This window comes from Phyllobates terribilis, unplaced genomic scaffold (genome assembly GCF_046119375.1).
Source record: "Phyllobates terribilis strain yellow unplaced genomic scaffold, ASM4611937v1 Scaffold_25__1_contigs__length_18738178, whole genome shotgun sequence".
Taxonomy (NCBI): domain Eukaryota; kingdom Metazoa; phylum Chordata; class Amphibia; order Anura; family Dendrobatidae; genus Phyllobates; species Phyllobates terribilis.
The window spans coordinates 12,981,260-13,003,665 of record NW_027362785.1 but is presented as its reverse complement, the minus strand read 5'-3'; the positions used below and the strand labels follow the sequence as shown (position 1 = coordinate 13,003,665).

The 22,406-nt window shown below is 51.1% G+C and overlaps 1 protein-coding gene across 1 annotated transcript in view; it reads right to left on the bottom strand.

Moving 5' to 3' along the window:
* Positions 1–22,406, bottom strand: part of LOC141176406 (voltage-dependent calcium channel gamma-4 subunit-like) — a 56,787-nt gene that overhangs the window by 22,748 nt on the left and 11,633 nt on the right. Inside the window, exon 6 of the mRNA XM_073660390.1 lies at positions 12,096–12,236. Within this exon, the coding sequence (XP_073516491.1) occupies positions 12,096–12,236 (141 nt within the window). The remainder of the gene's footprint in view (positions 1–12,095; positions 12,237–22,406) is intronic.

The following is a 22,406-nucleotide window of genomic DNA, read 5'->3' as shown; positions in this document are numbered from 1 at the left end:
AACTGGGGGAGGAGGTGGTGTTTCTACAACTGGGGGAGGAGGTGGCGTTTCTACAACTGGGGTGAGGAGGTGGCGTTTCTACAACTGGGGGAGGAGGTGGCGTTTCTACAACTGGGGGAGGAGGTGGCGTTTCTACAACTGGGGGGAGGAGGTGGCGTTTCCACAAGTGGGGGGAGGAGGTGGTGTTTCTGTAACTGGGGGGAGGAGGTGGCGTTTCTATAACTGGGGGAGGAGGTGGTCTTTCTACAACTAGGGGGAGGTGGTGTTTCTACAACTGGGGGGAGGAGGTGGCGTTTCTACAAGTGGGGGGAGGAGGTGGCGTTTCTACAACTGGGGGAGGAGGTGGTGTTTCTTCAACTGGGGGGAGGAGGTGGTGTTTCTACAACTTGGGGGAGGAGGTGGTGTTTCTTCAACTGGGGGGAGGAGGTGGTGTTTGGTGTTTCTTCAACTGGGGGGAGGAGGTGGTGTTTCTACAACTGGGGGGAGGAGGTGGTGTTTCTACAACTGGAGGGAGGTTGTGTTTCTACAACTGGGGGAGGAGGTGGCGTTTCTACAACTGGGGGAGGAGGTGGCGTTTCTACAAGTGGGGGGAGGAGGTGGTGTTTCTACAACTGGGGGGAGGAGGTGGCGTTTCTACAACTGGGGGGAGGAGGCGGCGTTTCTACAACTGGGGGGAGGAGGTGGCGTTTCTACAACTGGGGGAGGAGGTGGTGTTTCTACAACTGGGGAGGAGGTGGCGTTTCTACAACTGGGGGAGGTGGCGTTTCTACAACTGGGGGAGGAGGTGGCGTTTCTACAACTGGGGGAGGAGGTGGTGTTTCTACAACTGGGGGGAGGAGGTGGTGTTTCTAGAACTGGAGGAGGACGTGGTGTTTCTACAACTGAGGGGAGGAGGTGGTGTTTCTACAACTGGGGGAGGAGGTGGTGTCTCTACAACTGGGGGAGTTGGCGTTTCTACAACTGGGGGAGGAGGTGGTGTCTCTACAACTGGGGGAGGTAGCGTTTCTACAACTGGGGGAGGAGGTGGCATTTCTACAACTGGGGGGGAGGTGGTGTTTCTACAACTGGAGGAGGAGGTGGGGTATCTACAACTGGGGGAGGTAGCGTTTCTACAACTGGGGGAGGAGGTGGCGTTTCTACAACTGGGGGAGGAGGTGGTGTTTCTACAACTGGGGGAGGAGGTGGCGTTTCTACAACTGGGGGGGAGGTGTTGTTTCTACAACTGGGGGGAGGAGGCGGTGTTTCTACAACTGGGGGAGGAGGTGGTGTTTCTACAACTGGGGGGGGAGGTGGTGTTTCTACACCTGGGGGGGAGGTGGCGTTTCTACAACTGGGGGAGGAGGTGGCATTTCTACAACTGGGGGGAGGAGGCGGTGTTTCTACAACTGGGGGAGGAGGCGGTGTTTCTACAACTGGGGGAGGAGGTGGTGTTTCTACAACTGGGGAGGAGGTGGCGTTTCTTCAACTGGGGGAGGTGGCGTTTCTACAACTGGGGGAGGAGGTGGCGTTTCTACAACTGTGGGAGGAGGTGGTGTTTCTACAACTGGGGGGAGGAGGTGGTGTTTCTACAACTGGGGGGAGTAGGTGGTGTTTCTACAACTGGAGGAGGACGTGGTGTTTCTACAACTGAGGGGAGGAGGTGCTGTTTCTACAACTGGGGGAGGAGGTGGTGTCTCTACAACTGGGGGAGGTGGCTTTTCTACAACTGGGGAGGAGGTGGCGTTTCTACAACTGGAGGGGAGGTGGTGTTTCTACAACTGGAGGAGGAGGTGGTGTCTCTACAACTGGGGGAGGTAGCGTTTCTACAACTGGGGGAGGAGGTGGCGTTTCTACAACTGGGGGAGGAGGTGGTGTTTCTACAACTGGGGAGGAGGTGGCGTTTCTACAACTGGGGGGGGAGGTGGTGTTTCTACAACTGGAGGAGGAGGTGGTGTTTCTACAACTGGGGGAAGGAGGCGGTGTTTCTACAACTGGGGGAGGAGGTGGTGTTTCTACAACTGGGGGGAAGGTGGTGTTTCTACAATTGGGGGGGGAGGTGGCGTTTCTACAACTGGAGGAGGAGGTGGCTTTTCTACAACTGGGGGGAGGAGGCGGTGTTTCTACAACTGGGGAGGAGGCGGTGTTTCTACAACTGGGGGAGGAGGTGGTGTTTCTACAACTGGGGGGGAGGTGGTGTTTCTACAACTGGGGGGGAGGTGGCGTTTCTACAACTGGGGGAGGAGGTGGCGTTTCTACAACTGGGGGGAGGAGGCGGTGTTTCTACAACTGGGGGAGGAGGTGGTGTTTCTACAACTGGGGGAGGAGGTGGTGTATCTACAACTGGCGGAGGAGGTGGTGTTTCTACAACTGGAGGAGGAGCTGGTGTTTCTACAACTGGGGGAGGAGGTGGCGTTTCTATAACTGGGGGAGGAGGTGGTGTTTCTACAACTGGGGGAGGAGGTGGCGTTTCTACAACTGGGGGAGGAGGTGGCGTTTCTACAACTGGGGGAGGAGGTCGCGTTTCTACAACTGGGGGGAGGAGGTGGCGTTTCTACAAGTGGGGGGAGGAGGTGGTGTTTCTGTAACTGGGGGGAGGAGGTGGCGTTTCTATAACTGGGGGAGGAGGTGGTCTTTCTACAACTGAGGGGAGGTGGTGTTTCTACAACTGGGGGGAGGAGGTGGCGTTTCTACAAGTGGGGGGAGGAGGTGGCGTTTCTACAACTGGGGGAGGAGGTGGTGTTTCTTCAACTGGGGGGAGGAGGTGGTGTTTCTACAACTTGGGGGAGGAGGTGGCATTTCTACAACTGGAGGAAGGTTGTGTTTCTACAACTGGGGGGAGGAGGTGGTGTTTCTACAACTGGGGGAGGAGGTGGCGTTTCTACAAGTGGGGGGAGGAGGTGGTGTTTCTACAACTGGGGGGAGGAGGTGGCATTTCTACAACTGGAGGGAGGTTGTGTTTCTACAACTGGGGGGAGGAGGTGGCGTTTCTACAACTGGGGAGGAGGTGTTATTTCTACAACTGGGGGAGGAGGTGGCATTTCTACAACTGGGGGGAGGAGGTGGCATTTCTACAACTGGGGGGAGGAGGTGGCGCTTCTACAACTGGGGGGAGGAGGTGGCGTTTCTACAACTGGGGGAGGAGGTGGTGTTTCTACAACTGGGGGGAGGAGGTGGTGTTTCTACAACTGGGGGAGGAGGTGGTATTTCTACAACTGGGGGGAGGAGGTGGCGTTTCTACAACTGGGGGAGGAGGTGGTGTCTCTACAACTGGGGGAGGTAGCGTTTCTACAACTGGGGGAGGAGGTGGCGTTTCTACAACTGGGGGGGAGGTGGTGTTTCTACAACTGGAGTAGGAGGTGGTGTTTCTACAACTTGGGGAGGAGGTGGCGTTTCTATAACTGGGGGAGGAGGTGGTGTTTCTACAACTGGTGGAGGAGGTGGTGTTTCTACAACTGGGGGAGGAGGTGGCGTTTCTATAACTGGGGGAGGAGGTGGTGTTTCTACAACTGGGGGAGGAGGTGGCGTTTCTACAACTGGGGGGAGGAGGTGGCGTTTCTACAAGTGGGGGGAGGAGGTGGTGTTTCTGTAACTGGGGGGAGGAGGTGGCGTTTCTATAACTGGGGGAGGAGGTGGTCTTTCTTCAACTAGGGGGAGGTGTTGTTTCTACAACTGGGGGGAGGAGGTGGCGTTTCTACAAATGGGGGGAGGAGGTAGCGTTTCTACAACTGGGGGAGGAGGTGGTGTTTCTTCAACTGGGGGGAGGAGGTGGTGTTTCTACAACTTGGGGGAGGAGGTGGTGTTTCTTCAACTGGGGGGAGGAGGTGGTGTTTGGTGTTTCTTCAACTGGGGGGAGGAGGTGGTGTTTCTTCAACTGGTGGGAGGAGGTGGTGTTTCTACAACTGGGGGGAGGAGGTGGTGTTTCTACAACTGGAGGGAGGTTGTGTTTCTACAACTGGGGGAGGAGGTGGCGTTTCTACAACTGGGGGAGGAGGTGGCGTTTCTACAAGTGGGGGGAGGAGGTGGTGTTTCTACAACTGGGGGGAGGAGGCGGCGTTTCTACAACTGGGGGGAGGAGGTGGCGTTTCTACAACTGGGGGAGGAGGTGGTGTTTCTACAACTGGGGAGGAGGTGGCGTTTCTACAACTGGGGGAGGTGGCGTTTCTACAACTGGGGGAGGAGGTGGCGTTTCTACAACTGGGGGAGGAGGTGGTGTTTCTACAACTGGGGGGAGGAGGTGGTGTTTCTAGAACTGGAGGAGGACGTGGTGTTTCTACAACTGAGGGGAGGAGGTGGTGTTTCTACAACTGGGGGAGGAGGTGGTGTCTCTACAACTGGGGGAGTTGGCGTTTCTACAACTGGGGGAGGAGGTGGTGTCTCTACAACTGGGGGAGGTAGCGTTTCTACAACTGGGGGAGGAGGTGGCATTTCTACAACTGGGGGGGAGGTGGTGTTTCTACAACTGGAGGAGGAGGTGGGGTATCTACAACTGGGGGAGATAGCGTTTCTACAACTGGGGGAGGAGGTGGCGTTTCTACAACTGGGGGAGGAGGTGGTGTTTCTACAACTGGGGGAGGAGGTGGCGTTTCTACAACTGGGGGGGGAGGTGTTTCTACAACTGGGGGGAGGAGGCGGTGTTTCTACAACTGGGGGAGGAGGTGGTGTTTCTACAACTGGGGGGGGAGGTGGTGTTTCTACACATGGGGGGGAGGTGGCGTTTCTACAACTGGGGGAGGAGGTGGCGTTTCTACAACTGGGGGGAGGAGGCGGTGTTTCTACAACTGGGGGAGGAGGCGGTGTTTCTACAACTGGGGGAGGAGGTGGTGTTTCTACAACTGGGGAGGAGGTGGCGTTTCTACAACTGGGGGAGGTGGCGTTTCTACAACTGGGGGAGGAGGTGGCGTTTCTACAACTGGGGGAGGAGGTGGTGTTTCTACAACTGGGGGGAGGAGGTGGTGTTTCTACAACTGGGGGGAGTAGGTGGTGTTTCTACAACTGGAGGAGGACGTGGTGTTTCTACAACTGAGGGGAGGAGGTGCTGTTTCTACAACTGGGGGAGGAGGTGGTGTCTCTACAACTGGGGGAGGTGGCTTTTCTACAACTGGGGAGGAGGTGGCGTTTCTACAACTGGAGGGGAGGTGGTGTTTCTACAACTGGAGGAGGAGGTGGTGTCTCTACAACTGGGGGAGGTAACGTTTCTACAACTGGGGGAGGAGGTGGCGTTTCTACAACTGGGGGAGGAGGTGGTGTTTCTACAACTGGGGAGGAGGTGGCGTTTCTACAACTGGGGGGGAGGTGGTGTTTCTACAACTGGAGGAGGAGGTGGTGTTTCTACAACTGGGGGAAGGAGGCGGTGTTTCTACAACTGGGGGAGGAGGTGGTGTTTCTACAACTGGGGGGAAGGTGGTGTTTCTACAATTGGGGGGGGAGGTGGCGTTTCTACAACTGGAGGAGGAGGTGGCTTTTCTACAACTGGGGGGAGGAGGCGGTGTTTCTACAACTGGGGGAGGAGGCGGTGTTTCTACAACTGGGGGAGGAGGTGGTGTTTCTACAACTGGGGGGGAGGTGGTGTTTCTACAACTGGGGGGGAGGTGGCGTTTCTACAACTGGGGGAGGAGGTGGCGTTTCTACAACTGGGGGGAGGAGGCGGTGTTTCTACAACTGGGGGAGGAGGTGGTGTTTCTACAACTGGGGGAGGAGGTGGTGTATCTACAACTGGCGGAGGAGGTGGTGTTTCTACAACTGGAGGAGGAGGTGGTGTTTCTACAACTGGGAAGGAGGTGGCGTTTCTATAACTGGGGGAGGAGGTGGTGTTTCTACAACTGGGGGAGGAGGTGGCGTTTCTACAACTGGGGGAGGAGGTGGCGTTTCTACAACTGGGGGAGGAGGTCGCGTTTCTACAACTGGGGGGAGGAGGTGGCGTTTCTACAAGTGGGGGGAGGAGGTGGTGTTTCTGTAACTGGGGGGAGGAGGTGGCGTTTCTATAACTGGGGGAGGAGGTGGTCTTTCTACAACTGAGGGGAGGTGGTGTTTCTACAACTGGGGGGAGGAGGTGGCGTTTCTACAAGTGGGGGGAGGAGGTGGCGTTTCTACAAATCGGGGAGGAGGTGGTGTTTCTTCAACTGGGGGGAGGAGGTGGTGTTTCTACAACTTGGGGGAGGAGGTGGCATTTCTACAACTGGAGGAAGGTTGTGTTTCTACAACTGGGGGGAGGAGGTGGTGTTTCTACAACTGGGGGAGGAGGTGGCGTTTCTACAAGTGGGGGGAGGAGGTGGTGTTTCTACAACTGGGGGGAGGAGGTGGCATTTCTACAACTGGAGGGAGGTTGTGTTTCTACAACTGGGGGGAGGAGGTGGCGTTTCTACAACTGGGGGAGGAGGTGTTATTTCTACAACTGGGGGAGGAGGTGGCATTTCTACAACTGGGGGGAGGAGGTGGCATTTCTACAACTGGGGGGAGGAGGTGGCGCTTCTACAACTGGGGGGAGGAGGTGGCGTTTCTACAACTGGGGGAGGAGGTGGTGTTTCTACAACTGGGGGGAGGAGGTGGTGTTTCTACAACTGGGGGAGGAGGTGGTATTTCTACAACTGGGGGGAGGAGGTGGCGTTTCTACAACTGGGGGAGGAGGTGGTGTCTCTACAACTGGGGGAGGTAGCGTTTCTACAACTGGGGGAGGAGGTGGCGTTTCTACAACTGGGGGGGAGGTGGTGTTTCTACAACTGGAGTAGGAGGTGGTGTTTCTACAACTGGGGGAGGAGGTGGCGTTTCTATAACTGGGGGAGGAGGTGGTGTTTCTACAACTGGTGGAGGAGGTGGTGTTTCTACAACTGGGGGAGGAGGTGGCGTTTCTATAACTGGGGGAGGAGGTGGTGTTTCTACAACTGGGGGAGGAGGTGGCGTTTCTACAACTGGGGGGAGGAGGTGGCGTTTCTACAAGTGGGGGGAGGAGGTGGTGTTTCTGTAACTGGGGGGAGGAGGTGGCGTTTCTATAACTGGGGGAGGAGGTGGTCTTTCTACAACTAGGGGGAGGTGTTGTTTCTACAACTGGGGGGAGGAGGTGGCGTTTCTACAAGTGGGGGGAGGAGGTAGCGTTTCTACAACTGGGGGAGGAGGTGGTGTTTCTTCAACTGGGGGGAGGAGGTGGTGTTTCTACAACTTGGGGGAGGAGGTGGTGTTTCTTCAACTGGGGGGAGGAGGTGGTGTTTGGTGTTTCTTCAACTGGGGGGAGGAGGTGGTGTTTCTTCAACTGGGGGGAGGAGGTGGTGTTTCTACAACTGGGGGGAGGAGGTGGTGTTTCTACAACTGGAGGGAGGTTGTGTTTCTACAACTGGGGGAGGAGGTGGCGTTTCTACAACTGGGGGAGGAGGTGGCGTTTCTACAAGTGGGGGGAGGAGGTGGTGTTTCTACAACTGGGGGGAGGAGGTGGCGTTTCTACAACTGGGGGGAGGAGGTGGCGTTTCTACAACTGGGGGGAGGAGGTGGCGTTTCTACAACTGGGGGAGGAGGTGGTGTTTCTACAACTGGGGAGGAGGTGGCGTTTCTACAACTGGGGGAGGTGGCGTTTCTACAACTGGGGGAGGAGGTGGCGTTTCTACAACTGGGGGAGGAGGTGGTGTTTCTACAACTGGGGGGAGGAGGTGGTGTTTCTACAACTGGAGGAGGAGGTGGTGTCTCTACAACTGGGGGAGTTGGCGTTTCTACAACTGGGGGAGGAGGTGGTGTCTCTACAACTGGGGGAGGTAGCGTATCTACAACTGTGGGAGGAGGTGGCATTTCTACAACTGGGGGGGAGGTGGTGTTTCTACAACTGGAGGAGGAGGTGGGGTCTCTACAACTGGGGGAGGTAGCTTTCTACAACTGGGGGAGGAGGTGGCGTTTCTACAACTGGGGGAGGAGGTGGTGTTTCTACAACTGGGGGAGGAGGTGGCGTTTCTACAACTGGGGGGGTGGTGTTTCTACAACTGGGGGAGGAGGCGGTGTTTCTACAACTGGGGGAGGAGGTGGTGTTTCTACAACTGGGGGGGGAGGTGGTGTTTCTACAACTGGGGGGGAGGTGGCGTTTCTACAACTGGGGGAGGAGGTGGCGTTTCTACAACTGGGGGGAGGAGGCGGTGTTTCTACAACTGGGGGAGGAGGCGGTGTTTCTACAACTGGGGAGGAGGTGGTGTTTCTACAACTGGGGAGGAGGTGGCGTTTCTACAACTGGGGGAGGTGGCGTTTCTACAACTGGGGGAGGAGGTGGCGTTTCTACAACTGGGGGAGGAGGTGGTGTTTCTACAACTGGGGGGAGGAGGTGGTGTTTCTACAACTGGGGGGAGGAGGTGGTGTTTCTACAACTGGAGGAGGACGTGGTGTTTCTACAACTGGGGGGAGGAGGTGTTGTTTCTACAACTGGGGGGAGGAGGTGGCGTTTCTACAAGTGGGGGGAGGAGGTGGCGTTTCTACAAATGGGGGAGGAGGTGGTGTTTCTTCAACTGGGGGGAGGAGGTGGTGTTTCTACAACTTGGGGGAGGAGGTGGCATTTCTACAACTGGAGGAAGGTTGTGTTTCTACAACTGGGGGGAGGAGGTGGTGTTTCTACAACTGGGGGAGGAGGTGGCGTTTCTACAAGTGGGGGGAGGAGGTGGTGTTTCTACAACTGGGGGGAGGAGGTGGCATTTCTACAACTGGAGGGAGGTTGTGTTTCTACAACTGGGGGGAGGAGGTGGCGTTTCTACAACTGGGGGAGGAGGTGTTATTTCTACAACTGGGGGAGGAGGTGGCATTTCTACAACTGGGGGGAGGAGGTGGCATTTCTACAACTGGGGGGAGGAGGTGGCGCTTCTACAACTGGGGGGAGGAGGTGGCGTTTCTACAACTGGGGGAGGAGGTGGTGTTTCTACAACTGGGGGGAGGAGGTGGTGTTTCTACAACTGGGGGAGGAGGTGGTATTTCTACAACTGGGGGGAGGAGGTGGCGTTTCTACAACTGGGGGAGGAGGTGGTGTCTCTACAACTGGGGGAGGTAGCGTTTCTACAACTGGGGGAGGAGGTGGCGTTTCTACAACTGGGGGGGAGGTGGTGTTTCTACAACTGGAGTAGGAGGTGGTGTTTCTACAACTGGGGGAGGAGGTGGCGTTTCTATAACTGGGGGAGGAGGTGGTGTTTCTACAACTGGTGGAGGAGGTGGTGTTTCTACAACTGGGGGAGGAGGTGGCGTTTCTATAACTGGGGGAGGAGGTGGTGTTTCTACAACTGGGGGAGGAGGTGGCGTTTCTACAACTGGGGGGAGGAGGTGGCGTTTCTACAAGTGGGGGGAGGAGGTGGTGTTTCTGTAACTGGGGGGAGGAGGTGGCGTTTCTATAACTGGGGGAGGAGGTGGTCTTTCTACAACTAGGGGGAGGTGTTGTTTCTACAACTGGGGGGAGGAGGTGGCGTTTCTACAAGTGGGGGGAGGAGGTAGCGTTTCTACAACTGGGGGAGGAGGTGGTGTTTCTTCAACTGGGGGGAGGAGGTGGTGTTTCTACAACTTGGGGGAGGAGGTGGTGTTTCTTCAACTGGGGGGAGGAGGTGGTGTTTGGTGTTTCTTCAACTGGGGGGAGGAGGTGGTGTTTCTTCAACTGGGGGGAGGAGGTGATGTTTCTACAACTGGGGGGAGGAGGTGGTGTTTCTACAACTGGAGGGAGGTTGTGTTTCTACAACTGGGGGAGGAGGTGGTGTTTCTACAACTGGGGAAGGAGGTGGTGTTTCTACAACTGGGGGAGGAGGTGGTGTTTCTACAACTGGGGGAGGAGGTGGTGCTTCTACAACTGGGGGGAGGAGGTGGTGTTTCTACAACTGGAGGGAGGAAGTGGTGTTTCTACAACTGGGGGAGAAGGTGGTGCTTCTACAACTGGGGGAGGAGGTGGTGTTTCTAGAACTGGGGGGAGGAGGTGGTGTTTCTACAACTGGGAGAAGGAGATGGTGCTTCTACAACTGGGGGAGGAGGTGGTGTTTCTACAACTGGGGGAGGAGGTGGTGTTTCTCCAACTGGGGGAGGAGGTGGTGTTTCTAGAACTGGGGGAGGAGGTGGCGTTTCTACAACTGGCGGAGGAGGTGGTGTTTCTACAACTGGGGGAGGAGGTGGTGTTTCTACAACTGGGGGAGGAGGTGGTGCTTCTACAACTGGGGGGAGGAGGTGGTGTTTCTACAACTGGGGGGAGGAAGTGGTGTTTCTACAACTGGGGGAGAAGGTGGTGTTTCTACAACTGGGGGAGGAGGTGGTGTTTCTAGAACTGGGGGGAGGAGGTGGTGTTTCTAGAACTGGGGGGAGGAGGTGGTGTTTCTACAACTGTGAGGAGGAGGTGGTGCTTCTACAACTGGGGGAGGAGGTGGTGTTTCTAGAACTGGGGGGAGGAGGTGGTGTTTCTACAACTGGGGGAGGAGGTGGTGTTTCTACAACTGGGGGAGGAGGTGGTGTTTCTACAACTGGGGGAGGAGGTGGTGCTTCTACAACTGGGGGGAGGAGGTGGTGTTTCTACAACTGGGGGAGGAAGTGGTGTTTCTACAACTGGGGGAGAAGGTGGTATTTCTACAACTGGGGGAGGAGGTGGTGTTTCTAGAACTGGGGGGAGGAGGTGGTGTTTCTACAACTGGGAGGAGGAGGTGGTGTTTCTACAACTGGGGGAGGAGGTGGTGTTTCTACAACTGGGGGAGGAGGTGGTGTTTCTACAACTGGGGGAGGAGGTGGTGTTTCTACAACTGGGGGAGGAGGTGGTGTTTCTACAACTGGGGGAGGAGGTGGTGCTTCTACAACTAGGGGGAGGAGGTGATGTTTCTACAACTGGAGGGAGGAAGTGGTGTTTCTACAACTGGGGGAGAAGGTGGTGCTTCTACATCTGGGGAGGAGGTGGTGTTTCTAGAACTGGGGGGAGGAGGTGGTGTTTCTACAACTGGGAGGAGGAGGTGGTGCTTCTACAACTGGGGGAGGAGGTCGTGTTTCTACAATTGGGGGAGGAGGTGGTGTTTCTAGAACTGGGGGGAGGAGGTGGCGTTTCTACAACTGGCGGAGGAGGTGGTATTTCTACAACTGGGGGAGTAGGTGGTGTTTCTACAACTGGGGGAGGAGGTGGTGCTTCTACAACTGGGGGGAGGAGGTGGTGTTTCTACAACTGGGGGGAGGAAGTGGTGTTTCTACAACTGGGGGAGAAGGTGGTGTTTCTACAACTGGGGGAGGAGGTGGTGTTTCTAGAACTGGGGGGAGGAGGTGGTGTTTCTACAACTGGGGGAGGAGGTGGTGTTTCTACAACTGGGAGGAGGAGGTGGTGCTTCTACAACTGGGGGAGGAGGTGGTGTTTCTACAATTGGGGGAGGAGGTGGTGTTTCTACAACTGGGGGAGGAGGTGGTGTTTCTACAACTGGGGGAGGAGGTGGTTTTTCTAGAACTGGGGGGAGGAGGTGGCGTTTCTACAACTGGCGGAGGAGGTGGTGTTTCTACAACTGGGGAGAGGAGGTGGCGTTTCTACAACTGGGGGAGGAGGTGGCATTTCTACAACTGGGGGGAGGAGGTGGCGTTTCTACAACTGGGGGAGGAGGTGGTGTTTCTACAACTGGAGGGAGGTTGTGTTTCTACAACTGGGGGGAGGAGGTGGCGTTTCTACAACTGGGGGAGGAGGTGGTGTTTCTACAACTGGGGGGAGGAGGAGGTGTTTCTACAACTGGGGGGAGGAAGTGGTGTTTCTACAACTGGGGGGAGAAGGTGGGGTTTCTACAACTGGGGGAGGAGGTGGTGTTTCTACAACTGGGGGAGGAGGTGGTGTTTCTACAACTGGGGGAGGAGGTGGTGTTTCTACAACTGGGGGAGGAGGTGGTGTTTCTACAACTGGGGGAAGAGGTGGTGTTTCTACAACTGGGGGTGGAGTTTAGATCACGTCCATCTCCAATAGAAAATGGAGATGAGCTGATTATAGCTGTGACCTAATGGAGCAGAGCTTCACTATAAAGCACTGAGGACAGACATAGCAATAGTGAGCTGGTGAAGTGGCCTACCTACCTTAGCCTTCTATTGACTAAGGACATGAAGTGGGGTCACTAATGACTGCCTCACTCTAGTAGAGCAGAGCTGCAGTGTAAAGCATGAAGTAGAGATAGGATTGCACTCACCCGCTGCCACGAATAGTATGCCGGCGCTCAGGATGATGTTGTTCCGCCGGTTATAGATGCGGCCAGCCCCGACACACAGTCCTCCCAGTAACAGTAGGATGGTGCTGAGGATGGGGAAGACGCTGGAGGCACGGACGATACCTGCGGGATAGAACAGGGTCAAAGGCCGCAGCTGGGGGGGTCGGGATTGGATCCTGGACAACAGCTCTCATCATCTCTGTACATTGTTTGGCAGTAGTAGCGGTTGTGTGGACCCATGTGGGGTCTTCTGAAATATCCCTGGGGCCCCAGGACCCTCATATAGCATCAGAGGGGGTTACAGTCCCTGCCCCAGGAATAGGTGTAGAGTGTGAGTTTGGCGCCCCTGCGGGTTCAGTCGCCACACAGGTACTGCATCTCACCCAGAGGTGTAGTACCCCACTCTCGGGTAAGGATGGAGTACTGCCCGGGACCCACACACTTGCATCCATTACACTCCACTTCAGAGGGCAGGGTGAGATTGCTCCTAAGGGAGAGCACACTCCCTAGTCCCTAGCTGGAGGGCGGAAGCATGTAGTGGGTGTGGGTGGAGGAAGAGGCACAGGGGAGCACTTCAGGAGTGATATAAAAAGGGGAGTCATCCTGAAAGACAGGATTCAGTCAGTGGAGGACAGTGAAAGGGACAGGAGCTCTGCTCGGGAGGAGCGGGCCTGAGTGAGAGAAGTCCAGGAGGTGAGACTGAAGAGAAGAGAGGAGCAGGGAGGAAGGCTCCAGAAAGAAAGAGGGGATCCTAGGGGTACGGGAAGTGCAGGAGGCCACCCGTACACCCGAATCTACTAGGACGTGGAAGGATCAGGCCGCAAAGGGGACCGGCCCTTAACTAGTGGGAATTACAACATTCAGCTAGAAATCGGAGGCTTCTACATTTTCAGGGTGTAGTTGCCCACAGCTGCAATTAATCGCCGAAAAGGTGGCCACAGAGGGTCCAGGGGACTGCAGGTCGCCCGACAAGACCCGAGGTTACCGCTTTGGGACACTGGTTGCAAGGCGCAGGGCAGGAGGGTGAGAGCCAGCGCAGGAAGACGACCGAGGAAGGCACATAGAATGGGGTCCCGGTACGTACTCTTGAGATACCTGGGAGTTTGCTGAACCCCTGCCTTGGTGAACACAGGATGGCGTGGGCAGTTACCCTGGCCCTGGTAACTTGGAGTCTGAAAACCGTGAGTAAAGCCTGAAGACTGCCCCCCACTGTCTCTGTGAATTATTGCTGCGCCATCCCCTGCACTACACTGCACAGCAACATCTATAACATCACCATTTCCTGCCCTGGAGCTTCGCTCTGCCTGTGGAGAGCTGAACCAACTCTGCTGGGTCACCAACAGCTCCAGTGGATCTGCTCCGCAGCGGCGGCTCCATATAGCCGCATACCACAGGTGGCGTCACAAACATTAAACTATAAAAACTATAATCCCCTTTTATTGACCGCCCTGGGTCACGGAGCGGGTCACTGACACTGTGACATCCCCCCAGCACCGACCGGCCCGGCAGCGAGTACTCCACGGCCCAGGGGGCGTGTCATATGAGCTCTTGGGACAAGGTGACATCAAGGCTAGGAGCCCTTGTCCCTGGGCTCCCTCATAACTCTTCAAGGCTACTTCCACCATGTGAGGGGAAGAGGGGCTTGGGGGCTCCTGAGGTTTTCATTAACCAGGTGCAGATGGTGGGGAGGGTTTAAGGGCTGATAATGGGGCAAGAGGCTCCAGGGGGCTGCTGGTCATAACGGATAGAACAGGGGGTCCAGGACCCGATGGGGGCGATGTAGGCGTTCAGTTTGCTACTGGAGCAGATGATGGGGTTAGAAGCAGGATGTGACAAAGGGAGAAAGAGGATGAGGAGCAAATGGGGTGCAGCGGGTGATCAGGTACCAGCAGGTGTGCACGATGGAGCGGAGGGTCCAGGGCTGATGGCGGTGTTTGTACAGAGAGGACAATTAAAGTTTGGCCAGTGGGAACAGAGTGCTCAGGAGCAGGCAGGGGTAAATGTAAGGAGAGGAGGGTCCGGGGACAATGATAGTCGGGGGCCTTTTATCACCTAAGTTGCCAAGTGTGAAGAAGGGGGAACCATGGGAATCGGCGGTGAGAGGGCTACTGTCATTTAGCTGCTCTGGGGGAAGAATTAGGGGAGGTTTTCCTGCTATGAAAGGTCATAACTGCACTCTGCGATGCACCGCTGCACTTGGATGAAATCTGTGAATTGCAACAATGGAAAGAATTGTGTAAATTTTGCTTCATTTTTGTGACATAGAATCTGAGATTTCACCCTCTGTTACATTGTATCCGGTGTTTCACCCCTGTTACATTATATCCGGTGTTTCACCCTCTCTGTTACATTGTATCCGGTGTTTCACCCCTGTTACATTATATCCGGTGTTTCACCCCCTCTGTTACATTGTATCCGGTGTTTCACCCCTGTTACATTATATCCGGTGTTTAACCCCCTCTGTTACATTGTATCTGGTGTTTCACCCCCCCTCTGTTACATTGTATCCGGTGTTTCACCACTCTGTTACATTGTATCTGGTGTTTCACCACTCTGTTACATTGTATCAGGCGTTTCAACACTCTATTACATTGTATCTGGTGTTTCATCTCTCTGTTACATTGTATCCAGTGCTTCACAACCCCTCTGTTACATTGTATCTGGTGTTTCACCTTTCTGTTACATTGTATATGGTGGTTCACCCACTCTGTTACAATGTATCTGGTGTTTCACCTTTCTGTTACATTGTATCTGGTGTTTCACCCCTCTGTTACATTGTATCCGGTGTTTCACCTCTCTGTTACATTGTGTCCAGTGCTTCACAAACCCCCCCGTTACATTGTATCTGGTGTTTCACCTTTCTGTTACATTGTATCCGGTGTTTCACCCCTCTGTTACATTGTATCTGGTGTTTCACCTTTCTGTTTCATTGTATATGGTGGTTCACCCACTCTGTTACATTGTATCTGGTGTTTCACCTTTCTGTTACATTGTATCTGGTGTTTCACCCCTCTTTTACATTGTATCTGGTGTTTCACATTTCTGTTACATTGTATCTGGTGTTTCACCCCTCTGTTACATTGTATCCGGAGTTTCACCACTCTGATACATTGTATCCGGTGTTTCACCTTTCTGTTACATTGTATCCGGAGTTTCACCCCTCTGTTACATTGTATCCGGTGTTTCACCTTTCTGTTACATTGCATCCGGTGTTTCACCTTTCTGTTACATTGTATCTGGTGTTTCACCCCTCTGTCACATTGTATCCGGAGTTTCACCACTCTGTTACATTGTATCCCGGTGTTTCACCACTCTGTTACATTGCATCCGGTGTTTCACCTTTCTGTTACATTGTATCCGGTGTTTCACCCCCTCTGTTACATTGTATCCAGTGTTTCACCCCCTCTGTTACATTGTATCTGGTGTTTCACCTCTCTGTTACATTGTATCCGGTGTTTCACCCCTCTATTGCATTGTATCCGGTGTCTCACCCCTCTGTTACATTGTATCTGGTGTTTCGCCCACTCTGTTACATTGTATCCAGTGTTTCACCTCTCTGTCACATTGTATCTGGTGTTTCACCCCTCTGTTACATTGTATCTGGTGTTTCACTCCTCTGTTACATTGTATCCGGTGTTTCACCTCTATGTTACATTGTATCCGGTGTTTCACCCCCTCTGTTACATTGTATCTGGTGTTTCACCTCTATGTTACATTGTATCCGGTGTTTCACCCCTCTGTTACATTGTATCTGGTGTTTCACCTCTCTGTTACATTGTATCCATTGTTTCATCTCTCTCTCTCTCTGTTACATTGTATCCGGTGTTTTACATCTCTGTTACATTGTATCCATTGTTTCATCTCTCTGTTACATTGTATCTGGTGTTTCACCCCCCCTCTGCTACATTGTATCCAGTGTTTCACCTCTGTTACCTTGTATCCGGTGTTTCACCCCTCTGTTACATTGTATCCCGTGTTTCACCCCTCTGTTACATTGTATGTGGTGTTTCACCCCTCTGTTACATTGTATCCGGTGTTTCACCCCTCTGTTACATAGTATCCCATGTTTCACCCCTCTGTTACATTGTATGTGGTGTTTCACCCCCTCTATTACATTGTATCCGGTGTTTCACCCCTCTGTTACATTGTATCCAGTGTTTTACCCCCTCTGTTACATTGTATCTGGTGTTTCACCCCCTCTCTTACATTGTATCTGGTGTTTCACCCCCTCTGTTACATTGTATCCGGTGTTTCAACTCTCTGTTACATTGTATCCGGTGTTTCACCTCTATGTTACATTGTATCTGGTGTTTCACCCCTCTGTTACATTGTATCTGGTGTTTCACCCCTCTGTTACATTGTATCTGGTGTTTCACCCCTCTGTTACATTGTATCTGGTGTTTCACCACTCTGTTACATTGTATCTGGTGTTTCATCTCTCTGTTACATTGTATCTGGTGTTTCACCTCTCTGTTACATTGTATCTGGTGTTTCATCTCTCTGTTACATTGTATCTGGTGTTTCACCTCTCTGTTACATTGTATCTGGTGTTTATCCCCTCTGTTACATTGTATCCGGTGTTTCACCGTTCTGTTACAATGTATCTGGTGTTTCATCTCTGTGTTACATTGTATCCGGTGTTTCATCTCTCTGTTACATTGTATCTGGTGTTTCACCTCTATGTTACATTGTATCTCGTGTTTCACCCCCCTCTGTTACATTGTATCTGGTGTTTCACCTCTCTGTTACATTGTATCTGTTGTTTCATCTCTCTGTTACATTGTATCTGGTGTTTCACCTCTATGTTACATTGTATCTGGTGTTTCACCCCCTCTGTTACATTGTATCTGGTGTTTCACCCCCTCTGTTACATTGTATCTGGTGTTTCACCCCTCTGTTGCATTGTATGCGGTGTTTCACCTTTCTGTTACATTGTATCCAGTGTTTCACCCCTCTGTTCCATTGTATGCGGTGTTTCACCCCTCTGTTACATTGTATCCAGTGTTTCAACCCTCTGTTACATTGTATCCGGTGTTTCACCCCCTCTGTTACATTGTATCCGGTGTTTCACATCTCTGTTACATTGTATCTGGTGTTTCACCCCTCTGTTACATTGTATCCGGTGTTTCACCCCTCTGTTACATTGTATCTGGTGTTTCACCCCTCTGATACATTGTATCCGGTGTATAACCCCCTCTGTTACATTGTATCCTGTGTTTCACATCTCTGTTACATTGTATCTGGTGTTTCACCCCTCTGTTACATTGTATCCGGTGTTTAACCCCCTCTGTCACATTGTATCCGGTGTTTCACCCCCTCTGTTACATTGTATCCGGTGTTTCACCCCCTCTGTTACATTGTATCTGGTGTTTCACCCCTCTGTTACATTGTATCTGGTGTTTCATCTCTCTGTTACATTGTATCTGGTGTTTCATCTCTTTGTTACATTGTATCTGGTGTTTCACCCCCTCTGTTACATTGTATCTGTTGTTTCACCTCTTTGTTATATTGTATCTGGTGTTTCTCCCCTCTGTTACATTGTATCCGGTGTTTCACAGTTCTGTTACAATGTATCTGGTGTTTCACCTTTGTGTTACATTGTATCCGGTGTTTCATCTCTCTGTTACATTGTATCTGGTGTTTCACCCCCCCTATGTTACATTGTATCTGGTGTTTCACCCCCTCTGTTACATTGTATCTGGTGTTTCATCTCTGTTACCTTGTATCCAGTGTTTCACCCCTCTGTTACATTGTATCCGGTGTTTCACCCCCTCTGTTACATTGTATCCAGTGTTTCACCTCTCTGTTACATTGTATCTGGTGTTTCACCCCCTCTGTTACATTGTATCCGGTGTTTCACCCCTCTGTTACATTGTATCTGGTTTTTCACTCCCCCCCTCTGTTACATTGTATCTGGTGTTTCACCCCCTCTGTTACATTGTATCCAGTGTTTCACCTCTCTGTTACATTGTATCTGGTGTTTCACCCCCTCTGTTACATTGTATCCGGTGTTTCACCCCTCTGTTACATTGTATCTGGTTTTTCACTCCCCCCCTCTGTTACATTGTATCCGGTGTTTCACCCCCTCTGTTACATTGTATCTGGCGTTTCACCTCTATGTTACATTGTATCTGGTGTTTCACCTCTATGTTACATTGTATCCGGAGTTTCATCTCTATGTTACATTGTATCCGGTGTTTCACCCCTCTGTTACATTGTATCTGGTGTTTCTCCTCTCTGTTACATAGTATCCGGTGTTTCACCTCTCTGTTACATTGTATCTGGTGTTACAATGTAACAGAGAGGTGAAACACCAGATACAATGTAACAGAGAGGTGAATCTGGGGTTTCACCTCTCTGTTACATTGTATCCGGTGTTTCATCTCTCTGTTACATTGTATCTGGTGTTTCACCTCTCTGTTACATTGTATCTGGTGTTTCACCTCTCTGTTACATTGTATCTGGTGTTTCACCTCTCTGTTACATTGTATCTGGTGTTTCACCTCTCTGTTACATTGTATATGGTGTTTCACCTCTCTGTTACATTGTATCCGGTGTTTCACCTCTCTGTTACATTGTATCCGGTGTTTCACCTCTCTGTCATATTGTATCCGGTGTTTCACCCCTCTGTTACATTTTATCCGGTGTTTCACCTCTCTGTTACATTGTATCCGGTGTTTCACCTCTCTGTTACATTGTATCCGGTGTTTCATCTCTCTGTTACATTGTATGTGGTGTTTCATCTCTCTGTTACATTGTATCTGGTGTTTCATCTCTGTTTTACATTGTACCGGTGTTTCACCCCCTCTATTACATTGTATCCGGTGTTTCACCCCTCTGTTACATTGTATCCGGTGTTTTACCCCCTCTGTTACATTGTATCTGGTGTTTCACCCCCTCTCTTACATTGTATCTGGTGTTTCACCCCTCTGTTACATTGTATCTGGTGTTTCACCCCTCTGTTACATTGTATCTGGTGTTTCACCCCTCTGTTACATTGTATCTGGTGTTTCACCACTCTGTTACATTGTATCTGGTGTTTCATCTCTCTGTTACATTGTATCTGGTGTTTCACCTCTCTGTTACATTGTATCTGGTGTTTCATCTCTCTGTTACATTGTATCTGGTGTTTCACCTCTCTGTTACATTGTATCTGGTGTTTCTCCCCTCTGTTACATTGTATCCGGTGTTTCACCGTTCTGTTACAATGTATCTGGTGTTTCATCTCTGTGTTACATTGTATCCGGTGTTTCATCTCTCTGTTACATTGTATCTGGTGTTTCAACTCTATGTTACATTGTATCTCGTGTTTCACCCCCCCTCTGTTACATTGTATCTGGTGTTTCACCTCTCTGTTACATTGTATCTGTTGTTTCATCTCTCTGTTACATTGTATCTGGTGTTTCACCTCTATGTTACATTGTATCTGGTGTTTCACCCCCTCTGTTACATTGTATCTGGTGTTTCACCCCCTCTGTTACATTGTATCTGGTGTTTCACCCCTCTGTTGCATTGTATGCGGTGTTTCACCTTTCTGTTACATTGTATCCAGTGTTTCACCCCTCTGTTGCATTGTATGCGGTGTTTCACCCCTCTGTTACATTGTATCCGGTGTTTCACCCCTCTGTTACATTGTATCCGGTGTTTCACCCCCTCTGTTACATTGTATCCGGTGTTTCACATCTCTGTTACATTGTATCTGGTGTTTCACCCCTCTGTTACATTGTATCCGGTGTTTCACCCCTCTGTTACATTGTATCTGGTGTTTCACCCCTCTGATACATTGTATCCGGTGTTTAACCCCCTCTGTTACATTGTATCCTGTGTTTCACATCTCTGTTACATTGTATCTGGTGTTTCACCCCTCTGTTACATTGTATCCGGTGTTTAACCCCCTCTGTCACATTGTATCCGGTGTTTCACCCCCTCTGTTACATTGTATCCGGTGTTTCACCCCCTCTGTTACATTGTATCTGGTGTTTCACCCCTCTGTTACATTGTATCTGGTGTTTCATCTCTCTGTTACATTGTATCTGGTGTTTCATCTCTTTGTTACATTGTATCTGGTGTTTCACCCCCTCTGTTACATTGTATCTGTTGTTTCACCTCTTTGTTATATTGTATCTGGTGTTTCTCCCCTCTGTTACATTGTATCCGGTGTTTCACAGTTCTGTTACAATGTATCTGGTGTTTCACTTCTGTGTTACATTGTATCCGGTGTTTCATCTCTCTGTTACATTGTATCTGGTGTTTCACCTCTATGTTACATTGTATCTCATGTTTCACCCCCCTCTGTTACATTGTATCTGGTGTTTCACCTCTCTGTTACATTGTATCTGTTGTTTCATCTCTCTGTTACATTGTATCTGGTGTTTCACCTCTATGTTACATTGTATCTGGTGTTTCACCCCCTCTGTTACATTGTATCTGGTGTTTCACCCCCTCTGTTACATTGTATCCGGTGTTTCATCTCTCTGTTATATTGTATCTGGTGTTTCACCTCTCTGTTACATTGTATCTGGTGTTTCACCTCTCTGTTACATTGTATCTGGTGTTTCATCTCTCTGTTACATTGTATCTGGTGTTTCACCTCTCTGTTACATTGTATCCGGTGTTTCACCTCTCTGTTACATTGTATCCGGTGTTTCACCTCTCTGTTACATTGTATCCGGTGTTTCACCACTCTGTTACATTGTATCTGGTGTTTCATCTCTCCGTTACATTGTATCTTGTGTTTCACCTCTCTGTTACATTGTATCTGGTGTTTCATCTCTCTGTTACATTGTATCTGGTGTTTCACCTCTCTGTTACATTGTATCTGGTGTTTCACCCCTCTGTTGCATTGTATGCGGTGTTTCACCTCTCTGTTACATTGTATCCAGTGTTTCACCCCTCTGTTGCATTGTATGCGGTGTTTCACCCCTCTGTTACATTGTATCCGGTGTTTCACCCCTCTGTTACATTGTATCCGGTGTTTCACCCCCTCTGTTACATTGTATCCTGTGTTTCACATCTCTGTTACATTGTATCTGGTGTTTCACCCCTCTGTTACATTGTATCCGGTGTTTCACCCCTCTGTTACATTGTATCTGGTGTTTCACCCCTCTGATACATTGTATCCGGTGTTTAACCCCCTCTGTTACATTGTATCCTGTGTTTCACATCTCTGTTACATTGTATCTGGTGTTTCACCCCTCTGTTACATTGTATCCGGTGTTTAACCCCCTCTGTCACATTGTATCCGGTGTTTCACCCCCTCTGTTACATTGTATCCGGTGTTTCACCCCCTCTGTTACATTGTATCTGGTGTTTCACCCCTCTGTTACATTGTATCTGGTGTTTCATCTCTCTGTTACATTGTATCTGGTGTTTCATCTCTTTGTTACATTGTATCTGGTGTTTCACCCCCTCTGTTACATTGTATCTGTTGTTTCACCTCTTTGTTATATTGTATCTGGTGTTTCACCCCTCTGTTACATTGTATCTGGTGTTTCACCCCTCTATTACATTATATCTGGTGTTTCACCTCTCTGTTACGTTGTATCTGGTGTTTCACCCCTCTGTTACATTGTATCTGGTGTTTCACCTCTCTGTTACATTTTATTCGGTGTTTCACCCCTCTGTTACATTGTATCCGGTGTTTCACCGCTCTGTTACATTGTATCCGGTATTTCCCATCTCTGTTACATTGTATCTGGTGTTTCATCTCTCTGTTACATTGTATCCGGTGTTTCATCTCTCTGTTACATTGTATCTGGTGTTTCACCCCTCTATTACATTATATCTGGTGTTTCACCTCTCTGTTACATTATATCTGGTGTTTCACCCCTCTGTTACATTGTATCCGGTGCTTCACCTCTCTGTTACATTGTATCAGGTGTTTCACCCCTCTGTTACATTGTATCCGGTGTTTCAACCCTCTGTTACATTGTATCCGGTGTTTCACCCCTCTGTTACATTGTATCCGGTGTTTCACCCCTCTGTTACATTGTATCTGGTGTTTCACCCCCTCTGTTACATTGTATCTGGTGTTTCGCCCCTCTGTTACATTGTATCCGGTGTTTCACCCCTCTGTTACATTGTATCTGGTGTTTCACCCCTTTGTTACATTGTATCTGGTGTTTCACCTCTCTGTTACATTGTATCCGGTGTTTCATCTCTCTGTTACATTGTATCTGGTGTTTTTTCTCTCTGTTACATTGTATCTGGTGTTTCACCCCCTCTGTTACATTGTATCCGGTGTTTCACCTCTCTGTTACATTGTATCCGGTGTTTCACCTCTCTGTTACATTG